Source organism: Alligator sinensis, unplaced genomic scaffold (assembly GCF_000455745.1).
Source record: "Alligator sinensis unplaced genomic scaffold, ASM45574v1 scaffold157_1, whole genome shotgun sequence".
Lineage (NCBI taxonomy): Eukaryota > Metazoa > Chordata > Crocodylia > Alligatoridae > Alligator > Alligator sinensis.
Genome location: NW_005842316.1, coordinates 419,770 through 443,027, shown reverse-complemented (window position 1 = coordinate 443,027; position 23,258 = coordinate 419,770). Strand labels below are relative to the sequence as shown.

General features: G+C 40.5%; 2 protein-coding genes and 1 long non-coding RNA gene across 6 annotated transcripts in view; 1 reads left to right on the top strand and 2 right to left on the bottom strand.

The window, feature by feature from the left end:
* The window catches only part of LAMP2 (lysosomal associated membrane protein 2), a 17,530-nt gene extending 8,274 nt beyond the window's left edge, over window positions 1-9,256 (top strand). The window contains exons 4-9 of the mRNA XM_025209911.1: window positions 570-731; window positions 1,658-1,872; window positions 2,640-2,759; window positions 3,142-3,220; window positions 4,486-4,653; window positions 6,853-9,256. Of these exons, the coding sequence (XP_025065696.1) occupies window positions 570-731; window positions 1,658-1,872; window positions 2,640-2,759; window positions 3,142-3,220; window positions 4,486-4,653; window positions 6,853-6,992 (884 nt within the window). The 3' untranslated portion in view covers window positions 6,993-9,256. The remainder of the gene's footprint in view (window positions 1-569; window positions 732-1,657; window positions 1,873-2,639; window positions 2,760-3,141; window positions 3,221-4,485; window positions 4,654-6,852) is intronic.
* A 5,877-nt stretch (window positions 9,257-15,133) lies between these two features.
* On the bottom strand, window positions 15,134-17,082 carry LOC112551061. Its single transcript, XR_003095191.1, has 2 exons — window positions 16,941-17,082; window positions 15,134-16,837 (listed from the first exon to the last, which is right to left on the bottom strand). It is a non-coding gene; the product is annotated as an uncharacterized LOC112551061 (long non-coding RNA).
* Window positions 17,083-20,513: 3,431 nt separating this feature from the next.
* ATP1B4 (ATPase Na+/K+ transporting family member beta 4) overlaps window positions 20,514-23,258 on the bottom strand; it is a 19,823-nt gene continuing 17,078 nt past the window's right edge. For all 4 annotated transcript variants that reach the window (XM_025209912.1, XM_006028493.3, XM_006028494.3 and 1 more), the window contains 2 exons: window positions 22,690-22,785; window positions 20,514-21,201 (listed from right to left, as the gene is read on the bottom strand). In XM_025209912.1, coding sequence (XP_025065697.1) covers window positions 21,040-21,201; window positions 22,690-22,785 — 258 coding nt within the window. In that variant the 3' untranslated portion in view covers window positions 20,514-21,039. The remainder of the gene's footprint in view (window positions 21,202-22,689; window positions 22,786-23,258) is intronic.

Here is a 23,258-nt window from a genome sequence, read left to right as displayed (position 1 = left end):
CTCTTTCTTCTTGTGTTTCAAATGGATGAGCTTCGTATTGATTTTTGCACCCCCCTTCCATGAATGCATAGTAGATTTGACCACTACTGCTTCTAGTTCCTGTAGCTTTAACAGAAGGTGATTTAGGGAAACTAGCATAGCTATTTTATCAAGTAATACTCTTCCTTAATCTTGATTGGAGAAAACTCTCTAAGCACATGCAGAATTTAATACCTATAGATTTACATCTTTGCAATAAAGAACACTTGACTAAGCAGTTTCTGTCACTTCCCAGAGTATACAACAAAAACTAAGGTCCTGATTTTTGTTCACTTTTTTTTTTTTTCTAGCAGGGTATTAAAAATGTTTATTTGTAGACCACCACCCTCTTCAATGATTATATTTAGAGGGTTTTTTTGTATGCTATATATCACTCAACTCCTCCAAGTATACAGTGTGTAGGAGTAACATTTTATAAAAAGATTCTCTGTGGAAATCCCTTGTACCTTAACTCCCTCGACTCTCTAGAATTGATTTTTATTTATAAGTGTTCTTGCAATTTGTGAGTACTAAACTGTCTTCACTTACAGGACCAGTTACTATCGTTGTAAATGACACCATGCACCCAGTTCAACTAAACAGGGTCTACAAGTGTCATCATAACGAATCTATCGAAGCAGAAAATGTTACACAGTCTTTCTGGGATGTCACCCTGCAGGCTTTTGTTCAAAATGGCACAGTCAGTAAAAACGGTGAGTCACTTCGTTGCAATATTAAAGTAATCACGGACAGTGTTAACCAACAGAAATCCTGAAGTAGCAAGATGGCTAGCACTTTTAGTGAATCTTTTTCAAGACTCTAAATACTGGTATAAACATGTGTTTGTCCTAGTTCACTAACTTCTGATCTGGAAACTAGGTTAATACAGTAGGTCTGCTTAGAAGCAGCCTGTATATTACTGAAGACTAGTCAAAGTACTTTACCTGGTAAGATGTTCTTTATTAGAAATAATTTGTATCATTAAGTACACTGATATTTGAGACTTGTTTTAATACTTGGACGAGATCATTAGCATGTCCAAAGCTGCAACAGATTTGGAAATCTCTGTCTGTTTGCATTTTGTCATTGGAAGAAATACTGTTGTTCTGTCCAGGATCTGAGCATGGTTTCTCCCTCTTTAGATGGATGACTTAGCAGTTTGAGGGTTCCATAGCAAGTCAATAAATGTTGCACTTCTCAAAGGCTCAATTTTTCTTTTCTTTTTTTTTCCTCTTTGTAACGCCAGTAATCTAATTTGTAGCTGCTTCTGTCCACTTCATCTCAAAAGATCAAGAGGTATCCATTTATGAGCTGTGCTATTCCGTAACAAACTGTGGCCAGTCCATGTATTCCAGTCTTAACCATGCCTCACTCCCCTCTTCTGCTCTCAGCTCATCTTGATTTGCAAAGCAGTTCTGTCTAAAACACTGCAGTCTTTGGAATATAGTCTGCATTTAATACTAAAGTCTTAACTGTTTGTTTTAAACTGGGTGAGCAGGAGACTCTCTTGCTGGATTTAGAAAGCCAAATACTTCCTCTGCAAATTCTTAGAAGCGGAACTACTAATGAATAAACCCTCTGTAATGTCTCTTGTTAAAATAACAGTTAACAATGTATGCAACTTTTTTTTTTTTTTTAGAGTCTGTCTGTGATGCTGATACACCTACTCTTGCACCCACTTCTGTGTCCCCTGTTGTCAACTTAACTACAGCATCTACCACTTCCTCACCTGCACCAACCACAACTCCCAAACCAGTGGAAAAACCAGTCCCAGGAAACTACTCTCTCAAAAATGGCAATCAGACCTGTTTCCTGGCCACTATGGGGCTGCAGCTGAATGCCTCCCAAGAAAAGGTGCCTCTCCAAAACTTTAAGTGAAACAAGAAAGGTGTTTTGAATATATCCATACTTGTGTACAGCTAGGGTTAGGCATTCCTACTTGTACAACAGCTGTATGAAATTACTATTAGTCTTGTATATGTGACCACTTTATTATACACAGCAGACTGATAGATAGTATCTTGCTTCAAACATTTTAACCCAGTTTAATATAGCAACTTCCTGGGGGAAAAAATTCCTTGAAAACCTGCCATTTCAATGTCCTCTTCATGTTGGGACTTGCAGATGTTCTGCTTCCTGCAGAGGGAGCCCAAGCTTAGGCATCTGATTGCCAGGACTATGCTGCTGTTGGATGCATAAAATAAAGGAATCCTACTCTGTAAGAGCTGAAAGGGGGAGAGCAGACTCGGTGGGAAAAGCGGAACAAATTTAGAAACTTTATTGAATGTTTTTATATATAGCAATATGGCTTTGTACAGATTAAAGAAGTTACAGGATCCCATGCATAGATGCACATAGTTGGAGTATGGTGGTGCAATCCAAGGCATGTAGTTGGTCAAGCAGCCTACACTAACCCAGGATAGAAGGGAATCATAAGAGCAGTACTCGGCCATGAATTGTCATATTTTAAAATAACGTGGTTAGCTGACACTGCATAGTCAGTAGCATGAAGACCAGGAACTAAGCAGCAATGTAGGGAGAACCTTCTGATCAGCAGTAGTAAATAGTCTTTGCATAGTTAAACCCTTTTTGTGACTGACGTATTTGACTCTTAATTTTAGCCTTCTGTGATCAACATTAACCCAAAAACAACCCACGTCACTGGGAGTTGTGGAAATACATCTGCTACTCTGAAACTGAATGATTCCAACAGCAGATTTATTGATTTCGTATTTGTTGTTGTAAGTAACTCGCAGTTGAAACTTTTTTTTTTAAATAGTGCCCGTTCATATTATAAATAATTTAAAGATGCTTTTAAGAGGTGTGTTTTGAAGTCAATGTTATGAGAATTATGGGCAGGGAAACGGTTGGTTAACTGACTGCCGAACTCCTTGGCTTATAAGAATTGTGTAGTATCCAGTAACATCCAATGTACTAAGCATTGTTAGCACTAAGAATTAGCAATACTAGGATTATAAATGCTAAGAATTAGCACTACTGTAGATTTCTTCCAGTTCATGTTTTAAGCTTTAACTATGGAACTTTTATGTATACTTATGTCTGAGAACCCATAAACTGTTCCCACACTTCTTACACTAAAATTTTTTTTTGCCCCTTAAACAGAAAAACACAAGTGCAAATACACAAAGGTTTTATCTAAAAGAAGTGAACATCACGCTATTTGTCTCTACAAATGGTTCTGGTAAGAAATGGCATGAGCTTTAAAGTAACCCCTTCTTGTGGTTCCTGTGTTTTGGCAAAAACCTGCCTGACCTGACTAGGAGCAACTAGTATTAAAGACCTTTTCTGGTCAAGTCAACAATAAGTAGAACCTGCTACAAGAGATAAGCGTAGCTAATTTCTGTTTACCTCTTCCCATGCTAGTTTGCATGTACCTTTCTTTTCCTCTGAAGCTTCTTTAAAGTGCAGTCACTTGCTTTCTGACAACTAAATAGATATACTTTTGGCAAACTTGAAAACTTTTTTTTTTTAAGCCTTTGGGCCTGCAGCAAAAAATAACACTGTGAGCCACTCTTGCTGATGATAAACTACCATATTTGCTGTCATGCAACTCGCGCATATTTTTCTTTTTAAAATTCTTCTAGACCTTCTAAGTAGGAATCTACCCAACTTGGAGGCAGATGGCCAATTTCTTTTTTTTCCCCAGGAGATCATGGGGCCAGCCACCACTTTCACAAGCTAATTTGGGGGGGGTCCACCACTAGTCCTCCCTCCCCCTCACCGCTAACTGTTTGCAAGGGCTGTTCATCATGTGTGCCCCCCCCACCCTTTGCTGCTTCTGAGGAGCCACACTTTATTTTCAGCAAGTTGTACCCCTCCCTGATAGATCTTTGAAGACTTTGCCCAGTTTATTTTTTTTAATCGTGCAATGCCCGACTTTCAGTTTCTGCAAAATTGCATTTCGGTAGATCCTTATTTATAAGACACAAGCTGTCTGAGCCTTCCATACAAAGGGAATGGAAAAGCCAAGCTCCTTCCATCAGTGCTAACTAGAAGTCCTAATTAACATATTTACCCATTCTCAAACCAAGAAGCTTCACTTGAAAATTCTTGCTTGGATTCTGCAGGTCTACTGCTAATGGATTAAGGATATACTACATTTTGAGAAGGGGTTAAAGCTAAAATACTTATGTAACCAGTTTATATTTCTGAAGTGCTGGGAAATTAAACTACTTGAGTGGGGAAGATAGAATAGTGATTGCTTTTTAATTACCTTATTCCTCTAACATGAAACTTGCTAATCTCTAACTGTACTATAGGAAACTAAACTCCATAACTGCCACCTAATCATGCATTTCGGAGGAAATGTAGAGAAACAGTCTCTGTAGCATTCAACTGAGTAGGCTTACGACTTTGGCAATACGCCTCTTTCTTGAACAACTACTTACTTGGGACCAGGTTCAGTTTCCGATCAAGTCTCACTAAATCTAATCTCTTTTTATTTAGAAGTTCTACATGCTGAAAATCACAATCTCAGCAAGTGGGACACCTCCCTGGGCAGTTCCTATATGTGCCAAAAAGAGCAGACTGTTGAAGTCAATGAAGACTTTCAAATACATACTTTTGATGTAAGGGTTCAGCCATTCCTTGTGAAAGAAAACAAGTATTCTACAGGTAAGAATTTAATCCAAATCCAATAGACTCTAGCATGCTCTGAATTCAGGAGTCTGACATTATAAAATGTATCAGATCGGGGTGGAACCAAAAGCCTTGTATATATCAATATAACAGATCCATTGGCTAGTCCTTCATTTATTTATTTTTTTTAAAGCTAAAATGACCCCATCAACATTAACTGGGGGATTAAAGATGTGCTACAGCCTTGCATCATGATAGACAAAAAGACAACTCAATATCAATCTTAAAGCACTATCTTTTAAATAATCTGTCACACAAAATATGTATTTCACACTGCAGTATGGCTAGAGATGCCTTTGTTTCAACATATGGGGCTAAAAATATTAACAGGGTTTTAAATCTTGCATGGGAAAACAGTGTGGGAGAATGTGTTGCCTTTTGAAAGCTGTGAATGTGAGGCTAAATTGTTGAGTGCTAAAGACAACAAGTGTTTCTGCTGGGATGTTGTCTCTTGCTGACATTATTGGAAAACTCTTCCTGGTCTGCCCTGTGAGACCAAGGAACTGTTGTTCCAGGAGAAATGATAAAGGAATTGGAACAAAGCGCTTACTGCAAGGCCTGTGTCGAGGTATGCAGTAAAAAACAGCATTGCTTAGCTTTGGGAAGGGAGAGCTGGGCTACATAAGTATTTTAACTGTTTTGGAGTCTGTCAGTCTACAGACTAGAGATGCACCAATACATTGGTCCAATATCGGATCAGCACCAATATAAAGAAAACTGTCTGTATCGGAAATCGGCCTGATATGGCCAATAATGTGGCCGTGTTTTGTTTTTGTTTTCAAATGGCCCATGCATGTGCAGCTGCAGCGCAGCACATGGGTAGCAAGGAGCATAGCTCGGCAGCTTGAAGAGCAATGTCCAGCTGGTAAGTCTCTGTTGTGGAAGGGAGGTGGGGAAGGTAGACCAAGGCCCCCCGCATGAGGGAGGGAGTGGAGATGGGGCAAGCATTGCCCAACCAGGGCAGGGCAGGACAGCCACAACTCATCTGGGAGGGCATGAGGGTGGAGGGGGCAAGCGCCCCTGGATCTGCACGGGGTGGGGCCAGGGCTGCGCCAGGCTGGGCTCGGGGCAGCCGGTGGCACTGGGAGTGGGCCTATGGGGAGAAGAGGCTGCGGCCACCCCAGAACTCACCATAGTGCCCAGTGCAGCCCTGGCCCCACCCACCCCACGCAGATCTGGGGGCACACCCCCTCCCCCCATGCCCTTCCAGAGGAGCAGCATGAGCAGCAGCGGTAGCTGCCAGGCAAGTGCTGGATGAGCCTCTGGACAAGCAGAGGGGCCCACCCCTGCCTCCCCACACAGCCTGGACAAACTGCAGCTCCATCCTGTGCCTGCCCCACCCTGGCTGGGCAGCGCTTGCCCCAGCCCCACACCCTCCCTCGCTGCAGGGGACCTTAATCTGCTCCCCCACCTCCTCTTCCACCACAACAGACTTACCAGTTCTGCTGGACACTGTTCTTCAAGCTGCTGGGCTGGTATTGGGAATTGGATCAGTGTCGGCTGATACATCTCCTTAAGAATTGGCTATTGGTATTGGCCCCAAAAATCTTTATTGGTGCACCCCTACTACAGACCATTCAGCTTACAGTGGGTTTTTGCAAACATACTTCCAACACTTGCCTTTTAAATTCCTGTTTCAAGTGCAATGAAATGTGACAAAACTGATTAAAAACTGCACCGTAAGCCTACTGAGTAATTAGATTGAACTGCAATTGGCTTTATCCTCTTTTGCCTGTTCCAGTCACTTTGTTTCCCATGCATTCACTAACTGCTGCTTCTACTTTAGCTTTTGATAACCGCATTCACTTCTCTCTAAACCTACCTTGCCTAACTCCAGATGAACTTATGTTCTATTGTGCTTATCTCTTAAGTCTAACTTTTAAGTATTTGCATATCTAATATGAGTTTATTCTGGGCTCTTTCCTGATGCATCTTATTAATGCTTTGTGTTGCTGTAACAACCAGAAATGCCTGCAGTTACTAACGCTTACTAATACAGGTGTTGAAACTCATAAGTTTCATATAGTTCTCTTCCTACGTTATATATCTGTGATATAGTAAATCTGCTTGAAGGTTCAGTTGTGTATTAAGGAAAATAGAGGAGCATTTTTTCCTACCACTCTTCACAACATTGTTTTTGTTTATTCTTTGTCATACCCTTCTTCTCATCTACAGCCCAGGAGTGTTCGCTGGATGATGACACCATTCTTATCCCAATTGTAGTTGGTGCTGCACTTGCTGGCTTGATTGTCATTATAGTGATTGCTTACTTAATTGGCAGAAGAAAAAGCTATGCTGGATATCAAACATTGTGAATCTGAAATGTGATCACTGTTCTGATTTCATCTTAAATGAAGCAAGTGCAAGTTCCCAAATAAAACCCAACTCCTTCAAGTTAACACTTGCCTCGCATAATTAGGTGTGGAGATTTGGAGAAGGTACACTCTTAAGCTTCTCTGAACTAGGAAAAAAAACATAGGCTTCCTAGCTGTCCTGGCACCATCAAAAGTATTTGACAAACTACTAAGTTTTTAAAATTTTGCCTTGCAAAAACTAAAATAATTGGAATTTCTGCCTGCTGCTTTTTTACATGCAATAAATTTAAAGCAGGGAATAGTTGAGAGAGGAAACACTGTCTAATCTGGGTTACTAGCATGATGTGTCAAGCAGCTTTTTAAAACTGCATTGAATTTGTACTTGCTTCTCTCCTGCATTCTTTGGTTGTTGTCATACTTGCAGAGTAACCTGGCTGCATTGGTCACTGTACATCGGACGGACTCAAGCGATCCTTGCTAGTTTAAACAGTGCCTGGTAATTCTTTCCTGGTTCATAGCACCAAATGCCATGCTTTTTGAGCAAGCTTCACTTTTGATTGGCATAGGCAACCAGTCTAACAGACAGTAATTCAGTCCTCTTCGGTTACTGCAGTAGCTCTTTTTTTCTTTTTTCTTTTCTTGAAGCTTGCATATTTAAACAAATGTGAGTTAACTTCATCAGTTGATGGATAAATTGGAACTCTTAAGCCCAGTTTCTAAATAGCTTTAGAAAACTGGTAGGCACAAAGTTTTGATTTACTCATGCACATGACAACGTAATATCCCTTCTTAAGATGATAAATCTAAGGTAGAATTCTACTGAAGTAGTATAGTATTCTTGCTGGCATCAGCTTGGAGAAAAGGGAATAGGAACTTTTATAAAGTATTCCAAGACTCAAAGTGCACTTAACTTTATACTGTACCTTGTACAGAAATTGTCATGTTGCTTTCTTTGAGTGGCGTCTTTAAAGATGCGTTCAGTTTAGTGAGCCAGTGCTAACCGTTGCAACACAGCTGTTCTTAAATCTTCCTATTAAATGATTCTTCACTAATCAAAACTTGCATTGTAACTGTCCAGTACATGGTCAGGTTATATAAATTGATTTGTATAACTTGTGCTTGATTTGTGTGCTGCGTGGCGAGGCATAACTGTGTGCATTTGTGTAGCATTTGTTAATGCATAAAGCGGAGTGAATCTGAGACTGACCCACTACCTTTTCCCTGCTATTTGGAGAAGATAATGGCTTCCAAAGATCTGTAATGCAGTAGGAATATTCTTTTAAACTGCAGTATGTAGACTAACCCTCACTATACAGCCAAGTTTCTCTAGCTGCCTAAGCGATGTGTCATTCTGATGCATGGCATGTGAAAAAAGTAGTCTTTAGAAAAGGTTACATGCGAGTCTGCATATGTAACAACAAATGAACTGCTTGAGCTGGTGACTTAATGAGCATATTATTTCCTGTTAAACTAAAATCCAACCTCAAAACTGGTTTGGAGTTGTCATGTTAACTGATGTTCCAGGGTATACATGGCTGTTTGTGTACAAATACTCAAATTGCGTTGGATCCTTTCAGTAACAAACTGGTCTTTCACAGTGACTTTAATGAGACACTGGCTAAAGTACCAAGAATGAGTGAAGCACTCCTGCCAAAGATATTTACAAGCAAAATTCAAGCTTTAGTCCAACTTAAATTTAAAAAAAAGAGTAAATGAGACTAAAGGAAGCAGAAGCTAGTTTCTGGTTTCAACATTCAATGTTTAATTTTAGATAAATTTGCAAATTGATAGACTTAATATTTAAAAATAAACATCTGCAACTGCAGCAATTTTTATAAAGTTCTGTGTTTAACAGTTCCAGTAACTGATGTTTTATATATGCCAGTTAACTGTTGGTCTGCTTTAGTATATGACACAGATTCCTTCTGTCCCTCTGAGTGTTTGGCCTTTTTAAATCTCGGTATGGCACATCTGAGGGACTGCATACAAGATCCGCGCAAATTCTTCCTCAAGTTCAGTAGAATGAAGTATACCTTTTGAAGGTGTAGACATCCCTGACTTCATATGCCAGGGTGTTTGGTTCAGAGATAAAAATACCTCTGTATCTGGTGTACAGATAACTGGCTTATGTAAACATCTGAATTTTGTCGTCTTCACAGTTAAATAAACCACTAGTTTTCTGTATTGTGTTTCTCTATAGGGACTTGTCAATTTTAATCAACGAATGCTTTAATCAATAAAGATTCTTCCATTTCTTAAGGAAACCTGGTCACTTTTTTTTAATTTAGCTTCTTTATAATAGTTTCCAGTACTATAGAGGTCACTTACTAGGAAAAACTTCCTCTTGATACTGATTCTCTCTGTCCATTTAAATTGGAGGGTCGTCAACTTAATTATCTTAGACCTGCGAGAGGCCTCTACAAAGACCTCTTACGTTTAGTTTTCAACATTTCATTCTGTATTCCCCTGAGGAGGACTTTGGTCCTCAGCCTATAAGTAGCAGACAACTTGAACTACTAATCTAGATATTAAATATCTGATCTAGTTTGTCTGACTCTCTCTCAACTTTTATACTGAGCTGCAATTCTTCTGCCTAACCCAATAGAACCATATGGACGAGCAAAATGCATTGTTTGTAAGCTGGCTATGATCAGCTGATTCTGATCACAACTATGAATGGTTCAGTGTTTCTCAAAGTCCTTCTTTGGGTGGGATCTTTGCAAGTATGAACTGGGTGCACTAACATTGTTTTAACAAAAGTAGGGAAGCAAGGGGCCTTGGTATAGTGTTCTGCTTTTTGTAAGCCATGGGCTGCTGCATAGGTTCATGGCAGGGACAGGGACGGGGAGGGGAGGGGATGCTGTCCTGGGAAGCATCAGCAAAACTGTGCCAAAATAGCTGGAGGTGGCTTTCCTAAGTTCTGATTTGGTCTGCACAGGATGCAGGTCTTACTGTGGAGTACAGCAAAGGTATTGTCATACTAGCATAGTATACCATATAAACTAGGGCTGTCCAACAGGCAGCCCATGAGGGGTTAAGGTGTCGCCTAGCTGCTACTACCCCCTCCCTCCTGCTGCTGCTTGCTGCAGGAAGCTGAGGGGAGTCCAGGGCTGTGAGGATGGGGAAATCATGCCCTAGTGGTAGCACAGTGGTGGGAGCAAGAGTTGGGAGCATCTACCCAACATACCTGGTGCAGGTTGGGTGGCATGTGGCCCCCAGCTTAGAAGTTGGGCAGCCCTAATGTAGACAGTGACGCATATCAGCCCTTAGAAACTTGTAGAGCAGGAAACTCAAAATCTGAAGCTGATCTTTGTCTGATTTGAACTGTTACTCAATATTTGTCTCAAGTTTTGCCTTGTTTACCCTGCGGTCCTGAATTCACTTGTGCTTGCCCCAGCCCTAATTGTCAAAATGAGCAGCTCTGCACACACTGTACTCTGCATTTCAGGAACCTTGTTCTTGTTGCATTTCATCGGGTCTAGCTAGGCCAATCGATGGTTTTACATTACTAATTAACACGAGCAAGAGAAGAAATTAGTCTGCTTGCTTTACTGGCCTAACCTATATAGTACATCAGTTACAGCCATTTTGCCACAGTTGTATTGGTATTATGCCAATCTTTGTTCCCCATCTTAAGTCCTAGGTACTATATGGTAGTTAGTGTCAGCAGTACTTTCCATTCAAGACTCACTAGACATGGACTGCCTTAAACTTGGATTGGTCATCCAAAAATTTAAGAATATTTGTCCCAAAACACTACAAAGCTTTTCTTTCCCCTCCCCCCCCCCCCCCAAAAAAAAAAAAAAAAGTGGGGGGGAGATATTCAGGACTTCCAAAATGGTCTGAAGCTAGGTTACTCAAGGAGAGAAATCTGACTAAAGGGGTTCATGGATCAGCAGCATCCAAGCACCTCATGCTTCTGAGCATCTTTAAAAACAACCCGGATGAGAACATTGTATACAATTTGCACTGCTTAACCTTAATCTTTCTAAATCATCTGGTTGCCCCTAGACATGGGTGATAATTTTTGGAAGAAGACGAATCATTTTATTTGGAAAGCAAAAAGGTTCTTATTAAGAACTAGACAGCTTTCGTTTGCCCAGAATGCTAAAGGAGGAAAAAATGAGGTTCAGAATAAGTGCTTTCTATTGCTTTATTGCTCTGGGAATTCTAACCAATTACTGTAGAGGGCTAAACTCTAGAACTGTAAAAGTAAATGGATGTGACCCTCTGTTTTTTTTTAATGTAATCATTCACAAACCCCTACCATCTGATTTAGAAGTGGGTTTTGGAGATTTGGGCTTGAAACATTAAGTTGGGTATCCAGAAATGGGAGGTGTGACAGTCCTGTTCCTGCAAAATGGGATCCGTTTGAAGGGGAAATGTAGCAGTAAGATGAAGAGGAGGGTGGCTATCTGAACGATGGGGAGGTGGCAGTGTTTAACATGCCTACTTTTTCAAACTTGCCCTTTTTCTACCTAGCGGAAGACTGCAGCCTTGATGTGGACAACTTCATTGTGCCCATAGCAGTGGGAGCAGCTTTGGGAGGATTAGTTATTCTAGTGCTTATGGCTTACTTTGTTGGCCACAAGAAACGCCGTAATGCTGGATATGAACAATTTTAAAAATGGGAAAGCCTTTGTTTTATAAGAAACTTTCTTTTTTAAAGACCCACAAATTGATAACATACACCTCACAGTTAAGGAAACACTTTTTTTTTTTTTCTCATAAAAACTGACCTCTGGCTAAGAAGGCTTACTTTTAAATGTAGCACTACCAACTTGAGTGATTTGGTTTAGTCCACAGCCAATTTAATCGGACTAAATTTTTTTGAGTCTATATTCCAAAAATACCACTTCAGTAATCCTATGATTTTTATGTACACCATGGCATTATGTGAATAAATGTGTAGTTTTGTTCCTACTCTGTGTAAATAGCACTTTAATATTATGTGTTTGCTGTGGCTATCTTCAAGTATTAATGTATGTAATCAATCTATATACTTGCAGCTTATTGATTTTACTATTCGCTGTGCCTTATGTACAGTTGGCTAAATATTAAGGGTGTGTTCCGAGTGCCCATAATAGACTTGTTAAAATTGGATTTCACTTTTGCAGCTTAAGATTCTGTACCTCTAGTCCTCTAAGGGAAATTATTTCAGTATAACTTGCTCTTGCTTTCTTTTAATCTTGTACCAAAGCCAATGCCTACAAAAATACTGTAATCTCTTTGGGCTAGTGCTTAATTAATCTTCTGACTGTCTTTTAACAAAGTGTACTTCAATAGCTGCAAATCAAGAGGAAAAGGGAAGATCACCTAGTCATGTGGCTAGATCCTCTGGGCCAAGCTATAAGATATGTGAAACAGATGGAACTGTTTGCTTTGCTTTTTTTTTAATCTGAGCCTTACTCTTCAAAGGCTTAAATATGCAATAACTGTGCAAGCTCTTCCTTGGGAATATTTGTTATGGAGCTTCATTCTTTCATATTTAGTGATATTAGTTCTCTCTTGGAAGGTAACTTGGACAGTTTTATAAACTTGGATGAAAGGGCATGGATTGAGTGTTTTACATTTTAATTTAATCTTTAGTTCTTCAAGGGACCTTCCAGTAACAACTAACGTCTCCTAATTGTAGCTTAAATGGGCATACTTACTTTTTCTCCCTCCTGTGAAGAGAGGAGGGAGGTATTTTAATACTACATGTAAGTCACCTTTCTTCAGTGTTAAATTAACTTGTCAATATTAATGATCTAAATCTACCATGCAGTAACAAATTGGTCAGTGTTGTCCATTAATTTTTATAAGAAACTCTCTCTTTGTGAAATTTTTTTTTCTTTTAACAATTACTTTTTAAGTAACACACGACTAAAACAAAAGCTGTTTTTTATCTATTGGCTCCTTAAATACTTTTTCAGGATGGGTTCTGATCATTTTCAGGAATAGTTTGCTTCATAATCTTATTCATTTTTCTGAACTTCAGCTGCATGTTTCTTCAGGTTGTCCTGAATTCAAATAAACTTGGTTTTGGTGCCCAAATTTTCTTGTAGTTGTTGCATCTAATCCAATCACATCTCAAGTTCCAGTTTTTCTTTTAAAAGGATGATGGTGGTAATTGGCTATCAAGTTACTGTCTGCCTCAGAGCTAAATTAAGCACAGTAAATCCATTGGATAAAAGCTAAGTCATTGATAGACTGGCTCTGTATAGGCAGGCCTTTAAGCAATAGCTGCTACTTTTTACCCCCATGGTATCTTTTTTTTTAATTTATTTTTTCATGGTATTAAGTGTGTGCATGATACTGCTCTTTTTTTCTTTTTTTCTTTTTTCAAATCTAAAACCAAGTAAAAGTTGTTCTTCAGAACAATTTAATCAGTTCTTCAGAACAATTTAATCCTGCTCTTCAAAATGCTCAAAAACGAGGCAAGATTCAACTCAAAAGATTGATACAGGATGCATATCACCAGGAGGCAGTAACAGCCTTCAGACTGATGAATCTTGCATTTAGTGCTGTTGGTAAACACTGACTTTAGCAAAGTGAAGTCGTACTGGTTCTTCAGCCTTCACGGGGTGTGCAGGTAAACCTCTTTTTTTTTTTTTTTTTTAAAAGGTGCTCTCATTTGTCTGAGGCCTGTAGTTGGTATTGGAGCTGGCTCCCAGTCCTATGTCCGGTCTGAAAGAGACTGTACTAACTCTTTAATAGTGTATATTCCAACACTATACTTCCAGAATACTGTATAACATTAGAGTTGTTTTATGACAATACATGTTGATTTCAACAAGTACTACACAGTTCTCTGAACCTGATGATAACTTTTATCTTTTTCTTGTATCAGATGGATTAAAAAAAATAAAGCTGTACGTGCCAAAGGAATGTCTGTCAGTGTTTTCAGTCTTTCAGTTATGCAGGCATATCTGGTTTTCGCATGGTTTTTAAAGCATTGCTGCTGCCATGTGGATGGCTAAATAGAACTGATGTTTTTCCTTCCTAAATGTTCCCTGTCTTCACTTCAAATTGTACCTTCTGCCTGTAGGCAATTCAATTACTTAAATGTTCAGCCTACCTTGACTCGAAGATGAACAAAGAGTAATCAGCTTAGGCTAAACTTTGTGTGTTGGTGGGAATTGGATGAGAGGAGTTTACAGCAAGTTCCTGTAACTGCAGATGTGTTAGCTCCTCTTTAGGTTTTGGAAGATGTGAGTTTTGGATGCTAGATCCTGGTCACAGTCGGATCTAGAGAGCAGTATAAGAAAAATGTGTACTTCTGTGCTCCTTGTTTGGTCTAATGCTTGGTTTGCTTTACTAATCTTTACTAATTTCCTCTCTCCCTTGCCTTTTTTCTTTCTACAGCTGAAGAGTGCTTTGCTGATTCTGACCTGAACTTTCTTATCCCCATCGCAGTGGGTGTGGCACTTGGCTTCCTTATCATTCTTGTCTTTATCTCTTATATCATTGGAAGAAGGAAAAGTCGTACTGGTTATCAATCTGTGTAATCTTTTCACACTGCCTCTGCTGCTTCCTCCCTCCCCAACAGAAGTAATGGGTTCATGGTTTTCTTTGACTATAAAAACTAAAAACAAAATGGAATAATGTAGTTGTGTGTATAATTGAAAGCAAATGCAGACTCACTTGAAGCTAGTGTATGGCTTTGGAGTAAAGTAATACTGCTCCAGGATGGGAAGCACAGGATTAAGATTAGGACCAATACTTGTTCCCTACAAAGTGTCACTAGGACTGGAGAAAAAGCCTAAGAAAAATGTCCTCTTATTTTCAACATTAATCTTCCTTTTTCCATGAAGGTACTTTCACCTTTTTCTATTCAGCTGCTTACAGTTTATTTAAAAAATGCTGAAATAAAAAAATAGCTAAGTATGAATGTGTTACATAAAAGGATTATATATATATATATATATGCTGTTTGAAAGGAATGCAAAATCCTTTCTGGCCTCCAACTAGAAGCAGATTGCTGCTGCTACCTTATTTCTGTTAATCATTTAGCTGCTTGTTCCCTCGGGTCAGCCTGAATCTCTGGTTTTTCCTTTTGATTCGAAGATGACACTTGGCCTCATGCATCCTAAGTATCTAGCTGGTCTTTGCTTTCTTCCTTCCAACAACTGTATCTAATTTCTCTGGACATGGTACCCTTTTTTTTTTTTTTTTTTTTCTTTTTCTCCCCACCCTGTTTGTTCAGATGAAATTCAGATGAAAGAGGTGATGAGTACTTTCATAAGCTTATCTTAGAATTTAAGATCTTGAGCCATGCCAACATGCTAGGTTGTGGGGGCTAACTAGAGCACTGGCAACACCCTGTCTGTCTAACCACTCCTTGCATGACTGCTGGCAAGCCCTTCAGCTCTGCTAAGCACCTATTTAACATGGGATCTTAACCCATTCTGCTTTTGTGTACACTGCAGGGGCAGAATAATTCAGGGCACTTCTGAGATTTACCTACACATGCACATTTGTAGTGCACCAAAAAGGAGCAAAATTGTAACTTCTTCCTTAGTTTTCTAGTTTCCTGTAGGACCCTAGAGAGGAACTGGTATGCTAATAAAGTCTAATTACATAAGGTAATAACTTTCCTTCCTATTGGAGGCCCACTAATTTACAGATGAACATGTTCAACTGTGGGTAAATGTGTCCTATAAAGCAATAACGATGAAGTAAGCGATGATTTCCCCCTTTTTGATCAACACCACAGACGAAGATGATGCAGGTGAGCTGCTATCTAAAGTTGAGCATTTCATTCTCAGTGTGGCCTTTACAAATATTGCCTTCCAAGAGAGAGAGCTTAGTGAAAGCACAAGTGAGGATTGTCTACAAAGATTGTTCACATACTCCTAACAAAGTTTATTTATTTATTTATTTATTTTTATGGGGGGGGAGGGAGAACATTTTTTTTTTTTTTTCCAATATTCCTTTTCTCAGATGAAAGCTGGTATTTATGTTCATATCTTCAAGATTGTTTTGGGCTTGTCTTGTCCTCACTGCATGATGAACTAATTGTAACTAGCTCAACATGACTCTTGTGGTACAAATGGAGCCCTTCACAAATGAAGCCCTCTTCCCATGGGGTTATAGTTTAACCTTGGTTTATATGGACAATCCAAACAGACCAGTCTGTCACAGCACTGCTCTTACAGCATGTCCTGAATTCTTTGAGTTGCACCTGCCTTCAAAGTGCATCTCCATGATGCCATTTGATGGGTTTCACCCTGACCTTGCTTTCACCAGGCTTCAACCTGAGCTGCTTGTATACTACCCCTTTCATTTCAGCTGGGTTATTTTGTGAAGTGGTGGCAATTTCCTAAAAATCATTGCAAGTACTGCTTTGGACTTTGGAAGTCAAAATAAAGCAAGCACTTTAAGGTTATTACAGCATGAAGAATGATAAGTGGTTCTCTGAATTTGCAAAAGACTGTACAAATCTTCTGATGGAGTCAGATTATGTATATTAAAAATAAAGTTAACTATGATATTTATCTAGTTTTTGCTCAGTGTAAGATCCCTTGATACAAAGAAAAAGTTTTTAAAAGTTAGGCTTCTACGGGGCTGCTTAAATAGCTCGAGCTTGGCAACTGAGGATAGAGATGGGTTGTCCAATCACTTCCAACCACAGGAATGCAGAGTTTACCCTGTACAATCAATCAGTGGATTGCATCAGCTACTTCAGGAAGTTGGAGACATGCTAAACACTTAATTTAAATATGATGTTCACATGTGGTTATGAATGGAAAAATATTTCTGTATAATATAATCTTCTGAACCCTTTCAACTTCTGACGTTGATCTGAATTTGAGGATTGGATTTTTGTTGTGAATCCAATCCTTTGGGCTTGGAGAGAGATCCTGCAAAAAAAAAAAAAAAAAAAAAAAAATCCTGCATTTAGTATAGAAGTAGTCTTATTGGCAGTAAAAGTGCCAGTGCTGTTGTAGAATCCTTGTTACTTACGGAGAGAAAATGTATCGGTATCTTCAGATAATGGGACTCAGCCTCCAGTGCTGCTGCTGGGAGAAGTCATTTCCTGTAAGGATGGCCAAGATGAAGCAGTAGACTTTGCTTTTCAGACTGGATAAAGGTTGATGGCAGGACAGCACTATACAGATGAGGTCAGTATCACTAAGTGAAATGCTTAGTGTTGGAGAAGCGCCTTAGCTGGGTCATCCAGCAGGCCATGGCAGAGCAAGGCATAAAATCCAGGTCTCCTGAGTCCTCATCTAATTCTGTTCTTGATGGCAATTGAAGTAGTTCTACTAACTGGTATTTGGAATATGTGGGGGAGGCCAACACTGTCAGACCTAGATGCCTAAAATAAACATGCTTAAGCATTAACCTTGGTGATTAAAGTTCCTAAGCTGTCAAACACAGAGCCTCCAGATATTCAGCTGCTACCTTGGAAGCTAGGTGTGCTCACATGTCCACCATCCTTTTTTGAACATTTTGGTTAAAGTTGAATATCCTGTACTAGTCCATATTCTCAAGAAACATGGATTAAACCAGGATCCTGTTGTGCTCCTATTATGACTTAATTCTACCTCACTAAAAAGTGGCTTTTTACAAGTAATTGTGGTGGGAAAGCCTGGCTAGAACAGCAAAATTCCATCCTTTGCAGCCTACAGGGGTACTGTATAAATGAAGCAGTCATTTTTGCACAAGGTCTAACTTAGACTTGACTGACATTTGAAAAGAAAAAAACTATTCCCCAGGGACCAGTGAAATGGGCTTTTCAGCATGTATCCCTCAAATATATGTGTGTCACCTGTACCAGGCCCAGCCTCTACCCCCTGTACATCCCATTGTGGTTGAGCAACTACCCAGAAACAATTACCCACTGACAGGTAAACATATGGGAAAGGCATAATGGTGAATTAAAAATAGTCCCTGATAAAGAAGGGCTGAGTAACTCATCATAGCTCCAAGCAATGAAAATGTCTAAGCTCAGACTGCTGGCACGAGAATGTTTCCTCCTGTAGATGGAACATTTATGGAGGCGTGGGAGCCAGCCATGAAACTCTGACTTTACCACAGGAGCTTCTGTAGAACCTGCTCATTATCCCCTTGCATTGTAGCCTGAGAGAAATGCTGATCGCCACACTGCCATGATTCTTCTTGCATGTACAGGCCTCCTGGGTTGCATAGGAACAATGGTCGCAGCGCGCAGAGGGATTCCAGTGGCAGCACTGGATCCCAAGACAGGAATGATCCAGCACTGCAGAAATATGAAGCAGACCTGTAAGAGATTTATGAATGGAGGAAATCCTCCTAAGAGGCTACAGGTTCCTTTGGGGGTGAAGGAATCTCACAAAGGATGACGCTGAACTCTTGTTTATAAATTGACCTCTGCCAAAAAATTACGCAGCTTCTGCAAAGTGTCATAGGCCTAGGAGGAAATGCATGTTACTTCATCTGCAGCCCTACATTACCAGGGCTGAGTTCTCTCATTTGACTAGCTGGGTTGCCTGTGTGTCACCATAGGCATGAGTTGAAAACAATGGAGTTTCAGAGGCAGTTGAAGCCAGAATTTGCAAAAGACAGTAAGAAAAGAATCCATTTCTCTTTTTACCCACTGTGGAAATGTGGCAGAAATCAGCAACTGAAAAGCAAGCTCCAGAGTAGTTCTAGGCTGGAATGACTCTCTTAAGAGGATCAATGAGTTTCTGGCATTCGTGATCAGTTCTGCAGTAGCAGCCCAGAGAGAGCAGACCAGCACGCACAATCAGTCCTGCAGTAACAGATCAGTGTTTCCAGCTTTATACTACTCCCTGACTCTCCATAAACAAACCGCACTGTAGCAGTCCCATGATAACAAGCCACTGTGCACACAGTAAAAAAAAAAAAAAAAGAAAGAGGTTTCAATTTCAGCTTCCCCAGGAGTTGTTATAAACAAGTGTAGACAAAATAAGTCTGTCCAAGCTACGTTGACAGTGCCTGCTCAACCAGTTAGCCAATAACCAGAAGAGTATTAAGAATAAAATCACACTTAGTTTTAATGTAAATGCACTGTAGTCAGCTTAGTTTTTAATAGAAAAATGACTTGTTTATCAAAGATTTAGAGAGACCAAAAAACAGGAAATGATGTCACAGTAAGAAAATAACTGGACTACTTGTACAGGGCAAGGACACCAAAATGCTTTCCTCCATTTAGTCAGTAGCAAAGGTACATGTCTAGAAAAAAATCTTATTAGCTGGACAATACATGTCCTGCTCTGTTCTTGTAACTAATAATAACTCACGTGTAACAAGTTTAATCTCCAGATTTCAAATAAAATGAGTATCCTCAAGAACAGCTTTCATTTTTTTTTAAATGCAATTATTTTTAAGCAATTTCAAATTGTCTTTAGAAATGGGTAACTTCACTGTCATGGGTTTGGAAAGCACCACAGTATTTTGTAGGTCTATGGCACTTCCTAGCCAAGCTACCAAAGTACTTTGCAAACAATAACAAGTTCAGCCTCGCTGCTCCCCCATGAGCTGGTAAGTAGCAGAATCCTCACGTTATCAACGGGGTAACTCGGGCACAAAGACGTGAGAACGATTGCTCACTTGGGGAAGCCAGGAATGAAATTCAAGTCTCTGGACGAGACCATCTTCAAGAAGCAAAGACTGTTTGTTACCTGAAATGTTACTGGCTGACCAATACCATGACTGGCTTGTAAACCTGATCTTCCATTGCCTTGCACATAGGGTCATCATTTGCACCTGGGCAGGTCCAAACACCTGTTCTGCACAAGGTTAAGGGCTGACAGATGGGGGAATTGAGCCAATTGTGTCTAACAAAGGGACTGCTTCAGTTAGTAGCAGCCTGTTCTACCAAGTGCTATAGGTTTCCTAGGCAGACAAGGTTCTTTGGGTAGATATGGTATCTTTTATTAGACCAACTAAATAGTTGGAAAAATTGTTCTTTGCAAACTTTCAGGCATAAACACCCTTCTTCAGGCATAGGGAGAGTCTGTTGTTGTTTTGCGTGCTCTCCTGGGTTTCCTAGGAAGACAAGCTGCTGACTGTGCTCATATCAGTGCTGGCCCATGAAAATGAGCGACTAAGTGTTCTGCTGTGACTCCCTGGCTTTCAGGGGCATTATTCACTGTGCTCTCCCTGGCACTGGGGAGACAAGGACTTGAAATATTTGGGGGCCCCCAGTTGTCCTGAGAAGCTGTACTCTTCATGGCCACGTGAGAGATACAGACTCCTTTCCTGCCCTGGGCCTTGCACCATTTCCCATCAATCTCTTCCTGCCATTGTGACAGAGGGGGCAAGCAGGGAACAGCCCTTTTCAGGCTTCCTGAGTCTAGTGATCTCAGTAAAGTGTCTTGGGGAGACATGGGAAAAAGGACATGAAAGAGGAAAAACGTGCTTATCCTCCCAGCTCGGTTGCGGGACCAGAATCAGTTAGGAAGATTCTTAAATGCCAGTTCTGCCTTAGGCTGTTGCTTTTGTTGTCTTGTATGTATCAAAAAATGTTTGAGCCTGCTCCCTCAAATGTTCCAGTACAGAGCTAGGCTCAAGTTATTTTGAGACTGAACACCTTATTTGATTTTTTTTTTTAATTATTGTTTTTACACATGTAATTCAAGGTTGTCTTTACATTTCTTTTTTTAAATGGGAGCATGGAGTACCCTGCAGTATTGATTAATTATCATCTTGTTTGTTTCTTATGAGAAATATGCTTAAAACTATAAAGAAAAATAAAGTCACAATCCTAGGGAAATAATGTTAAAATATCCAAAAAGTAGTTAAGATTAAAATGGACCTATTTGAGCAGGGCCTCTACCTATGGTTACCAGATTTGTATTTTTACTGCTAAAATGGTTTAGGTCAGGCCTTTACATTTAGAAAATGTAGTTTATCAGTTTGAATATTGCATGACAAATTGTCATTAGCTATAAAAAGAAAAAAAAAAAAAAATCAAATAAAGACCTGTCTACCAAAAGACTTCCAAAACAAACTTGTCTGTTTTTAACAGAAGTGTCCTGCGTTCTGCTGTTATTCTTTTTAAAAAGAGAAAAACATGTTTGCCATAAACAAAGTGCCCAGTGAACATTTCGAGTGACTACATGCCAATGTTGAATGTGAAGACGATGCGCCCCAGGAAGCGGTCGTTGTGAACATCATTCACAATGCCTTTCCCGTTCAGTTTGCACTGAATGGGGACAAAGTAATTCTTCCTCACATCTGTAAAGTGCATAGCCACCAGTGGGGATGTGTAGTTGACCTGAAAAGGGGAAACATTGGAGAAGCACAACTTGAATAAGCAAGATACAGACAGTTGCATGCCATGGCACACTGCTAAGAATAAGAATCCACATCCTCAGTTGATGTAAATTGGCTCAGCTCTTTTGAATCCACTAAGATCAGTATTTGTCTGTCAATCTGGACGTGTGTGTTCTGCCCGAGTGTAACCTGTTTCTTAGGTTCATTTGCCAGGGGTGGGAATAATGGCTAATGAAGTTTAATAAAAAAAGTTTTCTGTCAGCTTAAGGTGTTGATCTCTAGCCTGTAATAAAAAGGAGTAAAGTTCCTTTTGCCTGGTGTGTCCAAGATCCATGCTCTTGTAAAGCCCTAGAACTCAGCAGCAAGTAGCAAATGCATCATGGGGGAACTGCTATTTACCTTCATATCTATTACATTTGGTTTTATGTAATCAGAAATGTTGATGCCCCTTACTGCCTTCCCCCCCATCCATCACTCTGAAAACAGTGTTGTGGTCAGTGAATGTAGTGCGATACAGAGAAGGCCAAATCCTGATAACTGAATGCCTCCAGGGAGACTAGAGCCAACATCGGCAAACTGATGTTTGCTTTTGAATAGCTCAGTTTTTGACTGCTTGTTTGTTGGTCACTGCTAGGAAATGGGCTGTAGATGCTTCAAGCCAGGTGTCCTAAAAGCAAGCCACCCTAAGTGAGAGGCTACCCAGGAATGAGTCAGCACGTGGAACTATTCTAGAGAATGAGCTGCATGAGATTTTGCACCCCCACCCAGCTCCTCCTATATTTCCCATTTTATTAATGGAAAAACTGAGGACCTCCTAATATCAAGCCAAAAATAAAATCCAGGGCTGCATTCAGACAAGCAGGGCCATGCAGCATGAGACATTGCAGACACGTCTGCGGCACCACATACTGCATCAGTTCTCCGCCCTGCAAGGGAGCCGGGGGGGGAGTTGACCCCTGGATATCCATGGGTTAAAAAAACTCGCGGGGGGAAAAAAAAGCAGAGCAGCGCACACAGGGGCAGCATGCGCTGCTCATAACCGGAGCTTTGCCAGCCAGAGCCACGCTGCGGCTGTCAGCCAGGCTCTGTGCACCAGGATCATCACTACTGCTGCCCTGGGAGGCCCCCAGGACCTCAGGTAAGGCCGCTGAGGCCAAGTCAGTTCTGGCCCCAGCTTCCCCTACCCCACCCAGAGTAACTTGCCTCACGCCACAGGGCATGTAGCATGGATATTCCCCAGGGAAAACTAGCGGCAGCACAAGGTGTACTGCCGCTACTTGTCCCCTGGGAACCAAATGTCCGCACGTGTGTGGAGATGGCCCAGGAGCCCAATCTTACTAGTTTGCACCTCCAAGGGGTGCTCTCTGGCTAGTACAGGCAGGTATAATTTCTAGCCAGCGCTGCCCTTATACCCCCCACCTCTGATCCCACTCCCACCCTAAAGCGATAAGGAAGCCAAGACAGTATTAAGAGCAGAGGCTCTACTTACATGAGTGTGCTTTCCATAGTAGGGATAGTACATGAGATCAAATGTTCCACTTTCTGGATAGAAGTCCACTGATTTGAGATCACTCACATTGCCTTTCTGTGATTCAAAATAGGCACATGTTTAGTACATGGGCTGTACAATACAGCTTCCTTCAGAGGAACAATAAGGAGCTTTCATAATTGCCTCTCAAAACCCCCAGCACAAAAGGACTGGGGTATTGTCACCTACTTATACAGAGCATGTTTACTATTAGAACCAGCTGCAGCTGGGATGAGTCAGAAAATAACTGCCAGATCATGAAAGACAAAGTATATTTGCCACCTATAAATCTGTCACTGTGTTTCATGGTATCGTTATTCCTAGCTAAGGGCCTGATTCAGTGCCCACTGAACTTGGGAGTCTTTCCCACATCCTAAGTGTTGGCAAGGCACTCAGCACCACCCAGGCCAGACGAGCCACAGGATTCTACGGGGAACAAAGTACCCTTAGTGGAGGAGCAGGGAGCTGGGAGGGCTCAGCGCAACAAGACGCAAATGGCAGCTCATACAGGATCAGGCTAGGGGAAGCAA